Below are 22093 nucleotides of genomic sequence, written 5' to 3'. Positions count from 1 at the left end.
ATTGAGTTGTATTTTATCATTGCAAGTTAGTTACAATAATAATTGGGAATACTCAATGATTTTTTTACCCCATAATTCTCCGTTTTCAAGATCAACTTCAAATTTTAAAATCTTTTAGGCTAATGGCGGAAATCTTCAAGCCCTTGGCTTCTTGTTGCCTTTTAAATCTTTTAAAAAAATTTGCGTAGATATTTTGCTTTTAGAGATCTAGGAACCCCTTAATTATACGTTGTAGAAATGTCGCATGTCATTTGTAAATGTTTACAAAAATTGACGCAGAATTTTGTAAATTTTGTACACATTTTTGTAGGTAACTAAAAAGGTGTCATGGTGTCAAGTGGCTATTATTAAAATTCATGCAGATTGTTTGAAAGGGTAAGATCCAAAACGCACTGATATTAATTTTTTCAATAGTATTCTTTTCTTTAAAACATAGTTACACCAATTTTAAGTAAATAACTTGTTTCGTTTTTAATTAGATTTATTTGACCTCCTCCGTGGCCTGTTGTTTACATTTTACAGGAATGAGTGCGCATGTCTATTGTTTTCAACGCAAAATTAAAACATTACCGTAATTCATCGTAAGTATTGTTGGTAATTCCTGTTGCAGAACTTCATTCTTTCTGACAGTATTAATTATTCTTTGTTCCTTAGATTCTTGTTGTCACTCCTGTCATTAAATGTACTTGCGAAAGGTCGATATCAGCGCTGCGACGACTTAAAACATATCTTAGATCTACCATGGGGCAGGCAGGGAAATACTCAAAGCTTCCACTCTCAACTTTGTTTTTTCTGTTTCTTACTTTATTATATAATTCAGCAACGTTTTTCAAGTGTGGCGTAAGCTCATATTCATTATCGAATGGATATTCGTCCAGATGAAATTCTCAACAGGTTAGCTGTTCGATATCCAAAGAGATTGTTGCTGCTAAATGTACTGGAGGATGATGAAACAGAGAATAAAATTTCAATTAATTAATTTTTGTTTCGTTTTGTTAGTGATACTTGAAGTATTATATGGTATTTTCAACTTATAGCCATGTATCTTTGACAAAAAACCCTGAAACGTGCACTCAGAATAAGTTTTTTAATGATTCTTTATCTTTGCATTTGTAGTGATTTGAGGGCTTCTTATGCTCGTATTGTGCAAAATTTCCGGACCCCATCAGGGGGCTTACAGCGCCCCCTAAAACCCCCAGCTGTTTTGGAGCATGGTTACTAATAAAACTCCGCAGGAGTTTTATTAGTAGCCATGCTATAAAATCTCTAGATCCGCCCCTGTTACGTCACACTGAGCTCGTCTATTAGAAGGTGACAAAAATTATTTTCCTCTTTATATGTCTTGGTAAACTGACAAGTTAATTACTGTGCTACTTTGCGTTGTCCTTCCTTAAATTTTCAATTCTCCATCCATTCCTCAAAAAGTTCATTCATCTTTTTTTTGATTTTGTTTTATTCTATTGTATTACGCAATAAAAAAGGTGGTATAGGGTTAACATTGTTAACCGTATACCACTTTGAAAAAAACTTTTAAATATTTGTAATCAGTTAAAAGAAGTCCAAAATCATTAGAAAGATTCCTAGACATTATCTAGATAACATTCTAAGCTCTCAGCCCTCCCATATCATGTATATCTAATGTGTATTCGCCCTAACTATTCGCCTCCGTCTATTTTGATATAATGCGGCACATAAATGTGAAACAAAGAAATCTTGCAGCCTCTTTCGACTTTTCTCATAAATCATTTTTATTGTGGTTAATTTTTTTAAACAGGTGATATCTTTCTTCACGACAGAAAAATATCATCATCCACACCTATTAAAATAAAAATAATAAAAAAATATAAAAAGCATATAATTAGTAATATCGCATGATCTACATGTTCTCGTAAAATAGACAAAAAAAACGTTAGATGGTAATTGAGTAAAAACATTTTGAATGTATTTCTTGTAATAAAGGAAACTGAGATTAAAACACCAACGTTTTATTGTTATATCATATCCCACAGGTTTAAATAACGAGTAATTAATAGAAGCGAGATATTATTTTTCATGCAACAATCATATCAAGTTCTTGTGGTAAAGAATATGGATTGTAAAGAGCATGAAGCATTCCTTATAGATGAGGATAGCTTGGAAAATCATACAGATAAACATAGTGATATCATCGATCAACGCATGATTCCATCTAAATTAGTTTATCTTCTTGTTTTCGCTTATTTTGGAAGTTATATGCCATACATAAACACATTTCTAATATCAGTTGGTCTCACTACAAGTCAAGCTGGTCTTATATATGGAACACGTTTGCTTATAACAATGTGTGTAGGACCAATTTGGGGATTGTTAGCAGATTATACAGGCTACAGAAGAGTAATATTTGTAGTTCTATGTTTAGGCACTGCCTTATTTATATTTCCTAGTCCATGGATTGCTAAATATTTTGCATGCAACGGAAAAGAAGTTCAACCGAACGCTATCGATGACACAAATACATCATCAACACACGTCTTCTACGCCATGTTGGTGATAGGGTCAATTTCTGCACCATTTGATGACCCCTTAATCGGTTATGTTGATTCTGCCGTCGTTAATGTCGTAAAATCAAGTCAAAATGACGCGACATATGGACGTCAACGAATGATGGGATCGATAGGCTTTGGTTTGGCAAATCTTTTAGCAGGATATGCTGCCGATAACTACACTCCTGAACACATGTCAAAATACACAGCCATATTTTTTGTATTTTTACCTTCAATTCTTCTTTTAATCCCAGTTGGTTTGATTTTATTCAATCAAGGAGATTGGCAAACCAACCCAAACAAGTCTAATAATCAGGTATTTTCACAGGTGCTTGTAGTGCTGAAAAATAAAGAAAATTGGATGTTCTTTCTAACTGTTGTTGTCAACTCCATAGCAACTGGAATTAACTTTGGATTTGTTTATTTGCTCATGGAAGAATATATGAACTCAACGAAATTAATCATGGGAGTATCCATGACAGTAGCATGTGCGACTGAATTGGTGTTTCTTGCATTCTCTTCAAGTATAATCAAGTTTCTCGGTGGCACTATGCCAGCCACAATAATAGCTTCTCTTTCCCACGCTATTAGATATATTTTGATCTCATATGTGGAAAATCCATGGCTTGTTTTACCATTACAAGGCATGAAATGCTTAGGCGTTGCGTTGTTTTGGACATCAGCTATAGAAAAGGTGACCACGATAACTGAAAGGGAAGTAAGAAGTACTATGATTGGGTTGCTCAATAGCATCCACTACGCATTAGGACCTGCCATAGCTATTTTCGTTGGTGGATATTTATATGAAATTTACGGTGGGCGATATTTCTTTAGAATAGTAGGAATGGTTTTTAGTGTATGGACAATCGTGGTGTTGATCTATCATTTAATATCCGTTCGTCAAAGAAAATAAGAAGCCCTGTGGCTTTAAGATTTCCATCATTAGCCTGAAAGATTTTGAAATTTAAAGTAGACCGTGAAAACGGAGAATTATGGGTAAATAAATCACAAGTATCACGATTCCTAACTATTTTTGTAACTAACCTGCAATGTTAAAATACAACTCAATAAATAAAAAATAAAAATTTTACATAGCTATATGAAGTATTCTACAATAACAGTTAAAATTTTAACTGGATATTTTTAAAAGTGATCAGGAAAATTCTGGAAATTCCAGAATACAAATCTTGTTATGTAGAAACTGGACGATTCGAATATAATAACTTCTGAACGAGCTCAATTTGAATGATGAAGTAGTTCATTGTTTATTAATTCAGCAAAAAATACATACTAGCATTTCAGTATTTAGGCCTTCAAAATTTACTCTCTTGTTGAAACATTTTTCAAAATGGTGATGGTGCAAGGTTAGATAATAGCTGATCTGAAAAGGAAAGTACGCTTTAAAAATAAGAAAAAAGAATACAATTTAACCATAAACTGCATTAAAACCAGGTTGTTTAAATATTGTCTCTTTTTAACCTCTCTTTGCCTCTTTGATTTAGGGAATTTAATACAAAGATACAAATCCATGCGACGTGATGCACAGGTATATTTCGTGAGATTTTTAAAAATCAAGTCATTTTTAAGAAATCTTAGAAAAATATTTTGTGATACTTTGGGTTGATCTCAAGAAAGATTTTCAAGCAAATTAGGCCCAAGGAGAACTGATAATTAGCCAGTAACAGAATAGTTCACCGTTTTCAATGGAGCCATAGCTTGGTGGTTATAACTCTGCACTTTGTGCGGGAGAACAGGGTTCGATTCCTCTTGGCGCAATTCAATATTATGCTACCATAGCCCAGACTAGAATCCCTATCTAAGCTATGACCTTTCCTGGAAATAATAGACAGGATTTGTAAGGCTAGCCATATAAAATATACAGACATTCTATTTATCTATGCAGAATAATTATATATACGGTGCGTACAGTATAATTAGCCGCTTATACAGCTACTTATATATCTTTTTACTTAAATTTTCACTTTTCTTCGTTATCGATCTCCCCATAGCCAGCTATATTTACATAGATCAACATAAAGTTGTTCTTCAATCAAAACCAAGAAAAAGAACAAGAAACGATTTTGCAAAATAGATACAATTTTACTGTAGCTAGCAGTACATATGTCGTCTATATTATTACAACAAAGCTGTTTTGATTTCAAGAAAAAACATGGAAAAGACGCAGTTAGCTGTAAAGAACACAAAGAAGCTTTTAACGGCTAATTATACTAGGCGTAGCATCTAATTATCCTGCATCGGCTAACTATATATTGTTACAGGTTAATTACCAGTTCACCAACTGCTCAGTGCAAGCAACAATAAATTTTTGTCACGTTTCGACAACTTTTTTGCAAAAAATATAAAAAAAATCCTGTGCGAATATATATCTTTTTATCTGATAGAAGTAGTCCCACAAAGTGTCATTTGGAAGTCATTTTCAGCCCCCCTTTTTCCCATAAGAACAGGAGTTGAGTGTCCAGTCATGGAAGAACTACGCAAGACAGGATAAAAGTTTTTGTTGCTTGCTCTTTAAAAAAAAAGGCACTCCAATCAAAGCACTATTTTGTGTAGCTAGCTCCATAGCTATCTAGCAAGTAAGTAATTTCATGAAAGGTATGTCAGCACCAATCAAAAGGAGATCCAAGTCAGCACCAAAAATTGAGATAGCTAGCTAGCCAGCACACCTTTCTCACTTAGCTATATATAAAATAAGCGGCATAGCGGCGACGGAAATCAATAACAATATATAATAACCGAATTTCTGTTAAATTTTTAGTTGGACTGGAATTTGATATTTCTGTTCGAATTTTGCGAGTATTAATAATTAAAAGTAGTGAAAAGAATTGATGGTACCACCCTTTTTTGTTATTAATTAGCTTCGATTAACTTTTCTGCAACGATTAAATTTCTTTATCCAATATATTTATATTTACACTGAGATTTATGCAATGTCGAAACTGTAACAATTTACTTTGCATATTTCTTTGTTATCACTTATGTTGAGATGACTAACGGAAATTAGAGTGTGCTGTATTTATTGAAAAAGGCCTTTAATGATATATCTTTTATAATGAAACGCTAATTCCGTCTAACTGTATGCACTATTAATACATAACAATAAACTATTTTATAAAAAGGAAAATGTATTTATTTGCTTTAAAAAGTATTATGTTTAAGCCCTTCCATGGACCCGAAATGAGGTTTCGAACCGCAATAAAAGTTCCTCGTATATACATGGAGTCTTACATAACAGTGTTGCACAAACTAAGATGCGCCATAAATTTATTCCCATGCGCAATAACGTTCTAAACATACGAAATAGCTTAGTACACATGTGGGAAATTCCCAAGAAATTCCATGCTGTTGTTGTTATTGTGGTAACACGCATTGTCTTGTAAAGAATTGTAGTGAACATTTCCGAAAAAACGATTGACTCATTTCTTGCTTCATTCTCGCCCCCAGGGTTTTTCTTACTATGGCAGGGCCGCTAGCGCTTACTTGACCTTGTCCTTGCTTAGCATCTATATTATCGCATATTACCTTCAAGCACAAAATCCGTATCTCTAAAAATACTCTGACTATTAGAAGTTCAAAACCCAACTATATTAATATCAATCTTACTTCACCAAAATTACATTCTTCTTGCAGAAGTCCTTTCCTATAGAAAGCTTTTTTAATATTAAAAGAAAAAAATCCTGTCCCAAGGAGTTTTTTGCCTTTTTGGCAAAGGCTGGCGAAATCAGGCCGGCGACAAAAAAACTTGTTTGGCCTTCAAGTAAGCGCTAGTGGATTTGACATAGGCAACAAACCCTGGAGACGAGGATGGCTATGAGCAAATTGGAATTTCTTAATGTCGCCATTGACAAAGCTACATATTTTTAAGCAATAACGTTTTAACTCTTCTTTTATTTAATTATATACTATCACTATTTTCTATATTAAGAGTAGCGTTTGTTAAGTGACTCCATATTGTTTAGCTTACTTTGGGGCTTGGTGATAAAATATGATAATGTTTTCTACTTTCCATTTATATTGAAAACTAATATATTCATGTAACTTAGGCGAAATATCTATCTATCAATCAAGTCTTTGGCGCATGTGTTTTTTTCAAATCTCAACGTTTCCAGGGATTCTTAACTTTTTAAACATGTCAGCGCTAGCGGCTTTGGCATCAGGCAACAAACCCCGGGGACAAGGATATTCAAATGTAAGCAGCGCTGGTTCTTTTGTTACTGCATAGTCATAAGAAAAGATTTTTTCTTGACACGGTTTGACGACGATATCGTTTTAGGCGACTTTCGCAAATCCGACTTTCACGAAATCCAAACAGGAAATCCGATAAGAAAATCTCGTGATATAAAATTTAAAAATGGCTGCGTCGGTGCAGCAGCGAAACAAACGTCTGCTCTGCTCTGCTATAGTTGTCGAGCTATGATTTTCAATATGGTAATTATGTTGCAAAAATTTGCTTTTTTTATTTAACTATGGCATCTAAGCGTATGAAACATCTGGCTCTGTGACATATGAGTCAAAGTTAGCCCTGCTAACTAACTATAGCTGCTTTATGACTTTGTTGCTAGCTAGCAAATCGAACTGTCCTTAAAGTCTTTTAAATGCCTTTTTGTAAAGAAATAGACTGATAATTACTTTGCCTCACCTAGCGCCCCTATATATTTTCCTGCCACACAAATGGCAAAGCCGGCAGGAGCTTACCACTGAAAATGTAAACAACGGAATGCATATCTAAAAAGCTAACTATTAGGTAAACTAGTTTCTTTGACCAAAACTCTCCACAAGGGTGCAGACTTGCTGAAAGCGCCGTATATGTGAGGGCAGCAGCTGAAATTTTTTCGGGGTTTTTAAGGTTTTCGTCTGTAAACGCCCAGAAGAGCCTGAACCCATCCAAAACTGCCTGAATTGCGCCTGAAATGCAACGCTCGCAAACTCATTGTTCTCATTTAAATTTTATCGAGAAGAAGGAAGGTGCTATTTTGTCATTGTACTCTCAGTTTATTATTTGTGGGATTTTATTACAGCTATTTATGGAATAAATGATATAAAATACATTTTTTTTCAGTAGTCTTTTAGTACCACAGAATAAATTATACATGGTATATAATGTTTTAATAAAATGTTAAGTTTTTTGTTCAACAGCCCTGATGTTTTTTGCGCCGTTACCGTCGATTTGGCACACTCCGAACTCTCCTAAAACTGCACAATATAAAAGGTTTAAATTAGAAAAAAAATGGACCTGTAATTGGTTTAAAAGTCACGTGACATTTGCTGGCAGAGAGTATAGGTACAATTGTGGCATGAAGAAATAAATTCTATTCATGCCACCATAAGGCCTTTAAACTCACTTTTATTGAGGTACGTTTTTTTATGGATTTATCTTATATAATAATACGAAGTGTATGTGACGGTCATAGTGGATGTGTTAATTTTTTTTGAAGTCACCGAAATTTTCTTTGAAGTTGGTGAAAAATGTATGTCTGAAATGTTAAATTATATGACTTGGAAACGAGGCGGTGACGGCAATGCTTTTTCACTGCGTGAGTAACTAGGGACAACCTGGGATCAATTTGGGTAAATTTTCCAAACCTGGTTCCCTGAATCGTTTTGGAATGGAGGGATTGATGACGTCATCAAAAAACCTTTAAACCTTAATATATCTGCAACTGTTTGTCAAAAGTACATGATCCTATGCATTTTCTTGATCAGTGTTTCAAGATGAAGGCAACAGGTATACAAATTCCAAAAAAAAAGTTTTGGGTTTAGACGGGCCATTGCTGACGTCAGCAAAATTTTTAAACCCTTATATCTCCTTAGCCGTTCGTCGAAAGCATATGATCCTATACATTATTTTGATCAGCGTTTTAACATCTACACATTACATGCACCGTGAAAACAAGGCTCTAATTCTTTTTTTTGATTGGTTACTGACGTTATCAAAATTCAAATGATGCTTCCTTTTCATTTTTATTCTGCCTCTGGATTTTTCTACGGGCATTATCGAATAGCCAATCTTTAATAGGAACAGGCTATAACCCCGCAAAGAAACAGTCCAGTCCCCTTATTAGCGTTTTCTATGGTGCTGGCGCGAGTCTAGGGAGTTTAGTCAAAGGAGCTTTAATAAGTGAAGAAAACTATCTTGGATGGCTTTGCCGTATCCTTTCCACACTTAGGATTCCCTGATTCTTCTTTTCCTTGCAAAAGGGGTTGTTATTTTTTGTACAATTTCACCAATCATAACCTGACAAGAGTGTAAATCTCAGCATCCTTGGGTTCAGGGGATCTAATGCCTTGATCAGGGGATCCCTGCTCTGTAGATTGAGGCTGACTGATTTTGCAGTTGGAATCAATCAATTAATAAATGTAACTCTTGAAACTTGCCTGTAACTCCAAATTACCACCTAAATTTGGTTAAGGCTACTCTAAACAAAATACTTAAAAAATTCAAAAACTCAAAGTAAAGCTGATCTTTATGATGGTAAAACTAATTTTTCATTTTTCCAGTTGTAAGTGATTTTTACAGGATATATATTATAATGATTATAAATCACTAATCGAAATAAAAAAGTTGAAGTTTTGTTCTGTTCCGTTATATACTCACTTTTTGCCAATAATATTTTAATATTTAATATAATATTAATAACATATAGTCATGATCTTTTAAAAAAAATGAAAGGACTTTTTTACAGTATTTGTTTTTTTGTGCACTGTCCATTTTGGATCTTATTTACAAACTATTAAAGCTTTGTGGGCGAAATAAATTTCATCTGCAAAGCTGCGTAACAGATATTTTATGTTCCTATTGATATCACTAACCATGATTTCTCTTTACAATAAAAAATGCCACTTCCAATTTTTTATTGTCTGGAAAGCTAAAATTGATTGTATAGGAAAGCATCCTTGTTAAATAACTTTTTCTTTGTGTTTTCCTTACATTTTTTTGTTTAAAAAATGCCCTAGATGCTTTATTTTTCACTGTTGTCTTCTGTTGTACTTAATCCATTTTTTTAAAAATATAAACTAAATTAAATTTATGCCAATATGTTCATTTTTCCCACCACTAATTTATAAAAGTTGTAAGACTGTGGCAATTTCATTGATGGGGGTGTTTTTATGACTGTAATTAAATAATTTTTGGAGACTCGTCAGACAAAACGTCCGATAGATTTCCGTCTTGGTCGGACACTTTTAGATTTAGAAATTATTGAATAGTCCTGGTCCTTTTAATCCATGAGCAAGCCTATTCATAGCCAACCTGACCATCCTAGCTAATTCACTGACTCCTGACTTAGTTAAAAGAACTACATAGACATAAATCTCTTTTGCCTGGCCCCTTCGTCATTGGTAACCAGGTCTTACCAAGAAATCCAGCCATGCAGTTCTAAACTAATGCAGAGGTGAACGCCGACGGAGCACGGATGAAGCAAGTCTGCAAAACTGCACTTACAGTCGGAATAGACATTTTATTATGGATTTAATTGTAGATAATTTCTTTATTTGACAAAACAATTGGAAACCATAGCAGGTCCAAATCTAATGGATTTTTCTTTATGCCTGTAAAAACGAAACCCACAAGTTTTATTTAAGCCACGTGAATGATGATTTTTTTTTTAATTTGAAAACAAAGCATATTTTTGCCTATTTGCTTTTGATGACCTGAAATATAAACAGTGAATATAAAAATGACGGTATCATCATGCATCATGTCTGGGGTTCACAATTTAAAACGTCCTCCACTTTTTATACCGCAAAATGAATGCGCCACAAAAATAACTTCGGAGCCCGTAACGCATGTGTAACATTCTTTGCACGTGCGTTTTACATCGCACATGTTACTTGATTTACACGTGCGAATCATCGCACCTCAAATATTCCTGAAAAAAAAAGACTGAGGTTTATTCTAAAACCATCTAGATGATTAGTCCAGGCAAAATTCTCACTTAGGCTGATTTCACTTTAGGAAAAGTTTCCATGAAACAGAACATACAAAAAGATTTTTGTTTATGTGATGTATAATATAAACATTTTAAGTTGTCACGTTCAGAAGCTTTTCTTTTCCGTTTCGCTCCACAGAAAATTTCCCTAAAGTGGAAAATAAGGTACCGTCTTCTGGAAGATATTGTATTGAAACTTTTGATCCCAGCTTAAATACAGTGTATGAATTTATGTGGTTTTCATGATATCATCTACCTTGTATTGTATGTATCACCGATAAATTTATGTATATATACTATATATACAATATGCTTGCTCATATATTTTTAGCTTTTAAAGTATATAAATATGAATGTTAATGCTGATGTCCAAGAAATCATCGAATACCTTGAATCTAATGACCTGGAAATTGTGAATTATTTTAAAAATACAGTTCAAGAAAAACTATATGCTTCCCGTGATCATAATCTCTTGGGTGCAATAACTGACCGATACATCCAAACAAAATCTGATAGACTGCTAGAGTTACTAATCAGCATTAATGACACTCATGCCATGGTATAAAGATTTAATATTTTTATTTAGTATTCCATGAACTTTGTCTATGAACCCATACATTCAAAGAAAATTATACATAATATATCATTATATACACTTTATATAATAAAGATTTTCTTGTCTTACAGTACAGTCCAAAGGTAAGGGTACGCGTACGCTCAACTTGCAAAAATAATTGCTTTCATCAGGCCTATCAATAAGGGGAGAGCAATTGCTCTTGCTCACGCAAAGGCTCGCCCAATTCTGAGAAATGAGAAACTAGCTGAGCCATGAATTGCTCCCCCAATTCCAAAAATAGTTTTTCTGGCTGAGCAATATCAATTCGTCTCACATAGAAATCAATGTTTCCTTTTCTTATTATTTACAGTAAAAAAGAACAAAAATAGATAAAAAAAAGATAAAATAAAATAGATAAAAAAGACTTTGTGTTTTTAAACTTATTCTATTTATTCAGATTGCTCGCCCAGTTTTAATTATTGTAACCTTGGGGGAGCGATTTATTGCTCTGGTGTTATTTTCTTATCGATAGGCCTGTTTCATTCAAGAAAATAATATAGCGAGAATAGCGAGTTCCTTTCAAATTGCGCGAAAATAATTGCTTTGTGTTAAAAATAAGAACATTGCAAGAAACATTGTTTATAAACAATACTCTGTGCGAGAAAAAATTAAACATGAAGGCCATTGAATTTTTATTTTTTTTAACAACGAAACTAATTATAGTAACGCGATTTTAATCTCGATATATACACAAGCACTTTTAAAAAACAACAAATCCAATAATCTAAATATTTTAAAAAAAACTAATGCTACTTTTAAAACTTTTAGTAATATTTCTTTATCGTTGAAACGTATTTTTTAACATGCGAAACTTTTAAAAGTTCTTTTTATGAAAAGCAACGTTTAGCAACGCAAACAGAGAAACCCTGCGTTCGGGACTTTTCCCTTCGGGATAAAATTTCGAAAATTCATGGTAAGAACATTTTGTTTTAAGTTTTAATAGCAAAGAAAGAGTCTAAATTTTTTAAAACACGATCAAAAAAACCTTTTCTATAGCGGTTTTTCGTTTTTAAACTTTTAAAATGCGATCTAAAAAAACATTTCTATCGCCGTTTTTCGTTTTTAAACTTTTAAAATGTGATCTAAAAAATCTTTTCTATCAAAATTGAAGTTTCAATCTTTGTTAAAATATAATAATTTCTATCGCTTAAAAGCTTTATTTAACCTGCGCAACCAACAATGCCTTCTCGCTAGTTTATTTAGTTTCCACGCAAAACTTTTATTTAATAAAACTATTAAACAATGGCTCTTCGTGTCACATTGATAGAGTTGATAACATTTGCAATTATGCTATTGGGAATAGTTATGTTAACACTATTTAACAATAGTTACGCACAGTTATAATAAGCTATTTTTCTTCAATAATCTTTTGTTTGTTATGCGCAAGTTAAGACTTACAAGACTCGCAAGGTAATTAATAAGAACAAAAGACAAACAACTACTGCCTCCGAGAAAAAGGTGTGAAACTTGAGTGTACGCGTACGCTTACATCTGCACTGTACTGTAGTATTTATTTATTTTTAATGTAACGTTTTTTAAGCCGTTTTTTAAGCCGTTTTTCGTAAGTTGGTCACATGAATTCTGCAGTATACAGTTTTCTACACTTCAAGGCCAGCTCAGACTATAATGACATGTGGATGTGAAGGTGGTGGCAGCAAATGGGATGATATTTCGTTATGTTTTTAGTATTTATTTGATAAGCTAAACGACCACCTAAAGCATGGACAACTGACCGAAGTTTGCACGCTTCTTTTCTCAATTGTAAGAAAGCAGGTAACCAATAATTCTTTGTATTTGGCTGGTGTTTGATGCACTTATGTTGAAGATGTTTAGACGTTTTTATTATTAATTTGAGCTGATGAAGAATTCTTGTCCTTTGAGTATTGACAGCAGGTATTTTATTTTAGCCTTCGTGGTTGCACAAAATTGTCAATACCTCTCTTTTTTGCAACTTTTCTCAAATTCCTAAAAGTAAGTTTATAAAAGAACATCATTTTTTACAAATTAAATAATGTTATGTGCAAAATATTTTCTCTTTTTTTTCAATTTTCAGAATGAATCTGATATTGTCTTTATCATGAGTGGGATTATTATATTATGTACATTGATCCCATGTATTCCAGCAATCATCAGATCATACCATGGAGATATCTTGGAAGTATTTGTAAGGACTGCTGGCTTTATACTTAACAAATCAGGTATATGGTTTGTTGCAAGTAAATGTTGTAATTTCTGGCTTTTTCTGGAAAGATATGGTAGAACAAAATTAATTTGGCGTTCAAAACACAAAATGATATTGTTAAAGAAGTCTGTTGTTTGTACACAACTCAACTAAATTTTAAACTATGCTATTATGTATACCGTATACGTCTTTTATCACTTGTTCTAGTAAGTAAAAATCATCTCATGTGTAAACAGTCCACTTTTACTGAGAATACTACGTCGTTAAACTTGTTCACAGTTTTATAACAAAATTGGTGATATTTTAAATTCATTTAAAAGCATTTTCAGAAGTTTTGTAATGAAAAATAAAAGCAAAGTTTGGATATGGTGTGAAATTGTTTTATTTTTTGCAACGAACCATTCTTTGGAAATCAACAATGCAGGAGTTATAGGATTTTTAGGATCATTTGCATCTCAAGATATGCTTTACTCAATGTGCCTAAGATTGTTAGCAAGTCCTGTATGTTGGTTCTATATGCACAACATAGCAACATGTTTTATCAACATTCAAATGTCAAACACTTTCTAAAGTTTTACAGGCATAATACATGTTTTTTGATGCTTATTTTTAGCAGTGCTTCATTGTGTTATAGTTACAGATTGTATACTTGATAGTTACTCTTATTCTGGCAGGTCAAATTCCAGAAGTTTGTATTCTTCATCTTCACATCGGTGTTTACATTCTCTTCCATCGACTTTATGCCATGTACCCAAACAACTTTTTATCATACATGAAATCTTGTTTTGCTGGCTCACAAAAAAAAGATCCTGTATTTCAACTTGTTATCAAGGTATTTTTTAACAATTGTACACTTATGTTTTGCCATTCTTTAAAATTATACTTTCATAAGTCTAGTAGTAATTGGATTTATATTATAATATATTGTCTGTCTGTCATGCAAAATGGTAACTGCAGTAGTGAAACGCACAAAATGGGGTATAAATAAAGAGCGGACAGAGCTATGGATTTATCCACAGGCCACTGACAGTTTATTAGTATTCTATGAAATCCAAAGTGCTAGAGGCCATTAACATAAGACATGTAGTGAACTTAAACTGTCTGGATTGTATAAGCATTCACTTGATGCAAAAAGAGAGTTGCTTTGGGCGAAGAGAAAATGTTGCGGGTGAAGTAAAATTCACGTTCAGGCAAAGGGAAACTCACTTTGTGTAACATTTTTTTCACTTCGTTCAATTTGACTGAAGTGCAATTTGAAACAAGACGTATGATATACGCAAACAACCTCGCAAATAAAGTTTACAAAAAGTTGTCTATCAAATTGTGATTTTTGTTACAAAGTTAGACACAACACAACATATATTTCGCTATTCACATAGGCGATGATATTTGTTACGCACTACGCAGTTGTTTTTCAAAATTGATTTGTGAGATCTTTGTGAACAGAAAATTCCTCAAAAAGTCAAATTTCAATGCGTCAGTCTGGGGTAAACTGACTCACAGGAAGAAAAAATTTGGCAAAAATTACCTAAAATTTGCGAAATTCAGTAATTCAGTACCCCCCCCCCCCAAAAAAAAAAAGAAAAAGGAAACAGGGTATAAGAAAGTCACTCAGTGATAAAGAGCAAAATAAAAATAATATATGAGTAAATCTTAATTGTTCGAAAAAGGAAATAGCTGTTAAAAAATATTTTCTTACGTATTGTTGTGAAAATTTTATTTTTCGCAGACTACTTTCCAGGCATTTGGGGAGACCTTAATTCTGCCTACATTTACTTTTGAAAACTTTGGTGGAAACACCTTTAATTTACCAGTTAGTTAGTTAGTTAAATAACGCTTTCGAACACTTATCTTTTTTTAAAAAACAAAAAAAAAGTAAAAATAGTTACCAAGATGAGATTCGAACACACAACTACTCCCGTGTCGGTGCTCAGAGAGGCAAAAATTTCCATTCTTATGGGACACATTTGCGTTTTAATACAAGCTCACACCTTGTAACTAGAGTGAAATTTTCAGGAAACACGTTATCAACTCATAATAACAAACTGAAATATCACCAATGTTTTGATCTATTATAAATAACATAATTTTAGAAAAATGTTTGGGAAACATAATCATACATTGAATTTTACTTTGTTTTTAGCCAATGTTTGAATTCGTAAAATTTCATCCGGATTTGATCACAGAAACACCAAAATCTGAAACCGGTTTGGAGAAGTGAGTAAGATTTTCATCCATATTGAAATGACAATATGCTCTTTATGATTTGTTATTCGGATCTTCTTTCTCCTGATGGGTATGTCCTGTCTATTTTACCTTTACACATTGTCTTGATTTTAGATGGAAAGTTTTTCAACCACATGATGTTTTGGCCGATTGTCAAAAGATATCACTGGATCCTGTTGACTCTGTTAAAGAAGCTAATTATGCAGTGTATTCTCATCAGGTGGCACAAGAGACATCATATCGACCCTTAAAAGATTCGGGCCTGTATCTTGGTTTAAGTTCTATTTTTACTCAGCCAGAGACTGATCTCTATATAACACCAATAAAAAGGAACACTGTAGACAATACAGTAGATCCTAAACCACTAATTAGCGACAATGCCGCCCTGTGCAACCCCTCCGACGTCTGTGGACTAACCACCCCACCATGTTCAAGACAGTTATCACCTAGTAATAGCACCCAAGACTTATCTTCACTTTACAAGCAAAACCACACTGATGTGCATTTGCGTGACAGTATTTCAAATTTGAATGAGCTCCCTAGTAACCGTAAGTCATCGAGTGATACTGCATCAGTTCACAGTAATACCTCACCAGGCCTAAAAAGAACAGACATTAAAAAGACTCAAAGTTTTGGATCATCTGATAATGTTAATCATAAAAACTTATTAAAAAGTTGGCTTCCCAACAGTGCAAGTCATTCCACTCCTGTTGAAAAGGAATTATTGAGAGCTCGACAATCAGCACCTGCCTCACCGAAAAGAGGAAGCATTAACAAAGGACAACAAAATCATAAACTGCATTAAAACCAGGTTGTTTAAATATTGTCTCTTTTTAACCTCTCTTTGCCTCTTTGATTTAGGGAATTTAATACAAAGATACAAATCCATGCGACGTGATGCACAGGTATATTTCGTGAGATTTTTAAAAATCAAGTCATTTTTAAGAAATCTTAGAAAAATATTTTGTGATACTTTGGGTTGATCTCAAGAAAGATTTTCAAGCAAATTAGGCCCAAGGAGAACTGATAATTAGCCAGTAACAGAATAGTTAACCGTTTTCAATGGAGCCATAGCTTGGTGGTTATAACTCTGGCACTTTGTGCGGGAGAACAGGGTTCGATTCCTCTTGGCGCAATTCAATATTATGCTACCATAGCCCAGACTAGAATCCCTATCTAAGCTATGACACTTTCCTGGAAATAATAGACAGGATTTGTAAGGCTAGCCATATAAAATATACAGACATTCTATTTATCTATGCAGAATAATTATATATACGGTGCGTACAGTATAATTAGCCGCTTATACAGCTACTTATATATCTTTTTACTTAAATTTTCACTTTTCTTCGTTATCGATCTCCCCATAGCCAGCTATATTTACATAGATCAACATAAAGTTGTGCTTCAATCAAAACCAAGAAAAAGAACAAGAAACGATTTTGCAAAATAGATATAATTTTACTGTAGCTAGCAGTACATATGTCGTCTATATTATTACAACAAAGCTGTTTTGATTTCAAGAAAAAACATGGAAAAGACGCAGTTAGCTGTAAAGAACACAAAGAAGCTTTTAACGGCTAATTATACTAGGCGTAGCATCTAATTATCCTGCATCGGCTAACTATATATTGTTACAGGTTAATTACTAGTTCACCAACTGCTCAGTGCAAGCAACAATAAATTTTTGTCACGTTTCGACAACTTTTTTGCAAAATATATAAAAAAAATCCTGTGCGAATATATATCTTTTTATCTGATAGAAGTAGTCCCACAAAGTGTCATTTGGAAGTCATTTTCAGCCCCCCTTTTTCCCATAAGAACAGGAGTTGAGTGTCCAGTCATGGAAGAACTACGCAAGACAGGATAAAAGTTTTTGTTGCTTGCTCTTTAAAAAAAAAGGCACTCCAATCAAAGCACTATTTTGTGTAGCTAGCTCCATTGCTATCTAGCAAGTAAGTAATTTCATGAAAGGTATGTCAGCACCAATCAAAAGGAGATCCAAGTCAGCACAAAAAATTGAGATAGCTAGCTAGCCAGCACACCTTTCTCACTTAGCTATATATAAAATAAGCGGCATAGCGGCGACGGAAATCAATAACAATATATAATAACCGAATTTCTGTTAAATTTTTAGTTGGACTGGAATTTGATATTTCTGTTCGAATTTTGCGAGTATTAATAATTAAAAGTAGTGAAAAGAATTGATGGTACCACCCTTTTTTGTTATTAATTAGCTTCGATTAACTTTTCTGCAACGATTAAATTTCTTTATCCAATATATTTATATTTACACTGAGATTTATGCAATGTCGAAACTGTAACAATTTACTTTGCATATTTCTTTGTTATCACTTATGTTGAGATGACTAACGGAAATTAGAGTGTGCTGTATTTATTGAAAAAGGCCTTTAATGATATATCTTTTATAATGAAACGCTAATTCCGTCTAACTGTATGCACTATTAATACATAACAATAAACTATTTTATAAAAAGGAAAATGTATTTATTTGCTTTAAAAAGTATTATGTTTAAGCCCTTCCATGGACCCGAAATGAGGTTTCGAACCGCAATAAAAGTTCCTCGTATATACATGGAGTCTTACATAACAGTGTTGCACAAACTAAGATGCGCCATAAATTTATTCCCATGCGCAATAACGTTCTAAACATACGAAATAGCTTAGTACACATGTGGGAAATTCCCAAGAAATTCCATGCTGTTGTTGTTATTGTGGTAACACGCATTGTCTTGTAAAGAATTGTAGTGAACATTTCCGAAAAAACGATTGACTCATTTCTTGCTTCATTCTCGCCCCCAGGGTTTTTCTTACTATGGCAGGGCCGCTAGCGCTTACTTGACCTTGTCCTTGCTTAGCATCTATATTATCGCATATTACCTTCAAGCACAAAATCCGTATCTCTAAAAATACTCTGACTATTAGAAGTTCAAAACCCAACTATATTAATATCAATCTTACTTCACCAAAATTACATTCTTCTTGCAGAAGTCCTTTCCTATAGAAAGCTTTTTTAATATTAAAAGAAAAAAATCCTGTCCCAAGGAGTTTTTTGCCTTTTTGGCAAAGGCTGGCGAAATCAGGCCGGCGACAAAAAAACTTGTTTGGCCTTCAAGTAAGCGCTAGTGGATTTGACATAGGCAACAAACCCTGGAGACGAGGATGGCTATGAGCAAATTGGAATTTCTTAATGTCGCCATTGACAAAGCTACATATTTTTAAGCAATAACGTTTTAACTCTTCTTTTATTTAATTATATACTATCACTATTTTCTATATTAAGAGTAGCGTTTGTTAAGTGACTCCATATTGTTTAGCTTACTTTGGGGCTTGGTGATAAAATATGATAATGTTTTCTACTTTCCATTTATATTGAAAACTAATATATTCATGTAACTTAGGCGAAATATCTATCTATCAATCAAGTCTTTGGCGCATGTGTTTTTTTCAAATCTCAACGTTTCCAGGGATTCTTAACTTTTTAAACATGTCAGCGCTAGCGGCTTTGGCATCAGGCAACAAACCCCGGGGACAAGGATATTCAAATGTAAGCAGCGCTGGTTCTTTTGTTACTGCATAGTCATAAGAAAAGATTTTTTCTTGACACGGTTTGACGACGATATCGTTTTAGGCGACTTTCGCAAATCCGACTTTCACGAAATCCAAATCCGATAAGAAAATCTCGTGATATAAAATTTAAAAATGGCTGCGTCAGTGCAGCAGCGAAACAAACGTCTGCTCTGCTCTGCTATAGTTGTCGAGCTATGATTTTCAATATGGTAATTATGTTGCAAAAATTTGCTTTTTTTATTTAACTATGGCATCTAAGCGTATGAAACATCTGGCTCTGTGACATATGAGTCAAAGTTAGCCCTGCTAACTAACTATAGCTGCTTTATGACTTTGTTGCTAGCTAGCAAATCGAACTGTCCTTAAAGTCTTTTAAATGCCTTTTTGTAAAGAAATAGACTGATAATTACTTTGCCTCACCTAGCGCCCCTATATATTTTCCTGCCACACAAATGGCAAAGCCGGCAGGAGCTTACCACTGAAAATGTAAACAACGGAATGCATATCTAAAAAGCTAACTATTAGGTAAACTAGTTTCTTTGACCAAAACTCTCCACAAGGGTGCAGACTTGCTGAAAGCGCCGTATATGTGAGGGCAGCAGCTGAAATTTTTTCGGGGTTTTTAAGGTTTTCGTCTGTAAACGCCCAGAAGAGCCTGAACCCATCCAAAACTGCCTGAATTGCGCCTGAAATGCAACGCTCGCAAACTCATTGTTCTCATTTAAATTTTATCGAGAAGAAGGAAGGTGCTATTTTGTCATTGTACTCTCAGTTTATTATTTGTGGGATTTTATTACAGCTATTTATGGAATAAATGATATAAAATACATTTTTTTTCAGTAGTCTTTTAGTACCACAGAATAAATTATACATGGTATATAATGTTTTAATAAAATGTTAAGTTTTTTGTTCGACAGCCCTGATGTTTTTTGCGCCGTTACCGTCGATTTGGCACACTCCGAACTCTCCTAAAACTGCACAATATAAAAGGTTTAAATTAGAAAAAAAATGGACCTGTAATTGGTTTAAAAGTCACGTGACATTTGCTGGCAGAGAGTATAGGTACAATTGTGGCATGAAGAAATAAATTCTATTCATGCCACCATAAGGCCTTTAAACTCACTTTTATTGAGGTACGTTTTTTTATGGATTTATCTTATATAATAATACGAAGTGTATGTGACGGTCATAGTGGATGTGTTAATTTTTTTTGAAGTCACCGAAATTTTCTTTGAAGTTGGTGAAAAATGTATGTCTGAAATGTTAAATTATATGACTTGGAAACGAGGCGGTGACGGCAATGCTTTTTCACTGCGTGAGTAACTAGGGACAACCTGGGATCAATTTGGGTAAATTTTCCAAACCTGGTTCCCTGAATCGTTTCGGAATGGAGGGATTGATGACGTCATCAAAAAACCTTTAAACCTTAATATATCTGCAACTGTTTGTCAAAAGTACATGATCCTATGCATTTTCTTGATCAGTGTTTCAAGATGAAGGCAACAGGTATACAAATTCCAAAAAAAAAGTTTTGGGTTTAGACGGGCCATTGCTGACGTCAGCAAAATTTTTAAACCCTTATATCTCCTTAGCCGTTCGTCGAAAGCATATGATCCTATACATTATTTTGATCAGCGTTTTAACATCTACACATTACATGCACCGTGAAAACAAGGCTCTAATTCTTTTTTTTGATTGGTTACTGACGTTATCAAAATTCAAATGATGCTTCCTTTTCATTTTTATTCTGCCTCTGGATTTTTCTACGGGCATTATCGAATAGCCAATCTTTAATAGGAACAGGCTATAACCCCGCAAAGAAACAGTCCAGTCCCCTTATTAGCGTTTTCTATGGTGCTGGCGCGAGTCTAGGGAGTTTAGTCAAAGGAGCTTTAATAAGTGAAGAAAACTCTCTTGGATGGCTTTGCCGTATCCTTTCCACACTTAGGATTCCCTGATTCTTCTTTTCCTTGCAAAAGGGGTTGTTATTTTTTGTACAATTTCACCAATCATAACCTGACAAGAGTGTAAATCTCAGCATCCTTGGGTTCAGGGGATCTAATGCCTTGATCAGGGGATCCCTGCTCTGTAGATTGAGGCTGACTGATTTTGCAGTTGGAATCAATCAATTAATAAATGTAACTCTTGAAACTTGCCTGTAACTCCAAATTACCACCTAAATTTGGTTAAGGCTACTCTAAACAAAATACTTAAAAAATTCAAAAACTCAAAGTAAAGCTGATCTTTATGATGGTAAAACTATTTTTTCATTTTTCCAGCTGTAAGTGATTTTTACAGGATATATATTATAATGATTATAAATCACTAATCGAAATAAAAAAGTTGAAGTTTTGTTCTGTTCCGTTATATACTCACTTTTTGCCAATAATATTTTAATATTTAATATAATATTAATAACATATAGTCATGATCTTTTAAAAAAAATGAAAGGACTTTTTTACAGTATTTGTTTTTTTGTGCACTGTCCATTTTGGATCTTATTTACAAACTATTAAAGCTTTGTGGGCGAAATAAATTTCATCTGCAAAGCTGCGTAACAGATATTTTATGTTCCTATTGATATCACTAACCATGATTTCTCTTTACAATAAAAAATGCCACTTCCAATTTTTTATTGTCTGGAAAGCTAAAATTGATTGTATAGGAAAGCATCCTTGTTAAATAACTTTTTCTTTGTGTTTTCCTTACATTTTTTTGTTTAAAAAATGCCCTAGATGCTTTATTTTTCACTGTTGTCTTCTGTTGTACTTAATCCATTTTTTTAAAAATATAAACTAAATTAAATTTATGCCAATATGTTCATTTTTCCCACCACTAATTTATAAAAGTTGTAAGACTGTGGCAATTTCATTGATGGGGGTGTTTTTATGACTGTAATTAAATAATTTTTGGAGACTCGTCAGACAAAACGTCCGATAGATTTCCGTCTTGGTCGGACACTTTTAGATTTAGAAATTATTGAATAGTCCTGGTCCTTTTAATCCATGAG

The 22093-nt window shown here is 33.5% G+C and overlaps 2 protein-coding genes across 2 annotated transcripts; both read left to right on the top strand.

Moving 5' to 3' along the window:
* The first annotated feature begins 1754 nt into the window (after positions 1-1754).
* Positions 1755-5970, top strand: LOC130613048 (major facilitator superfamily domain-containing protein 6-like). The gene has a single exon (XM_057434366.1). It carries the CDS (start codon positions 2053-2055, stop codon positions 3433-3435), a length of 1383 nt encoding a protein of 460 aa, XP_057290349.1. The 5' UTR covers positions 1755-2052; the 3' UTR covers positions 3436-5970.
* Positions 5971-10633: 4663 nt separating this feature from the next.
* LOC130662362 (hamartin-like) lies at positions 10634-16963 on the top strand. The gene is made up of 6 exons (XM_057461211.1): positions 10634-11027; positions 12771-12857; positions 13138-13282; positions 13941-14098; positions 15410-15483; positions 15607-16963. The coding sequence occupies exons 1-6, from the start codon at positions 10818-10820 to the stop codon at positions 16295-16297; spliced, it is 1365 nt and encodes a 454-aa protein (XP_057317194.1). The 5' UTR covers positions 10634-10817; the 3' UTR covers positions 16298-16963.
* Positions 16964-22093: the final 5130 nt, after the last annotated feature.

This window comes from Hydractinia symbiolongicarpus, chromosome 10 (assembly GCF_029227915.1).
Source record: "Hydractinia symbiolongicarpus strain clone_291-10 chromosome 10, HSymV2.1, whole genome shotgun sequence".
Taxonomy (NCBI): domain Eukaryota; kingdom Metazoa; phylum Cnidaria; class Hydrozoa; order Anthoathecata; family Hydractiniidae; genus Hydractinia; species Hydractinia symbiolongicarpus.
The sequence above is the reverse complement of the archived record's forward strand: the minus strand, read 5'-3'. Positions and strand labels throughout refer to the sequence as shown.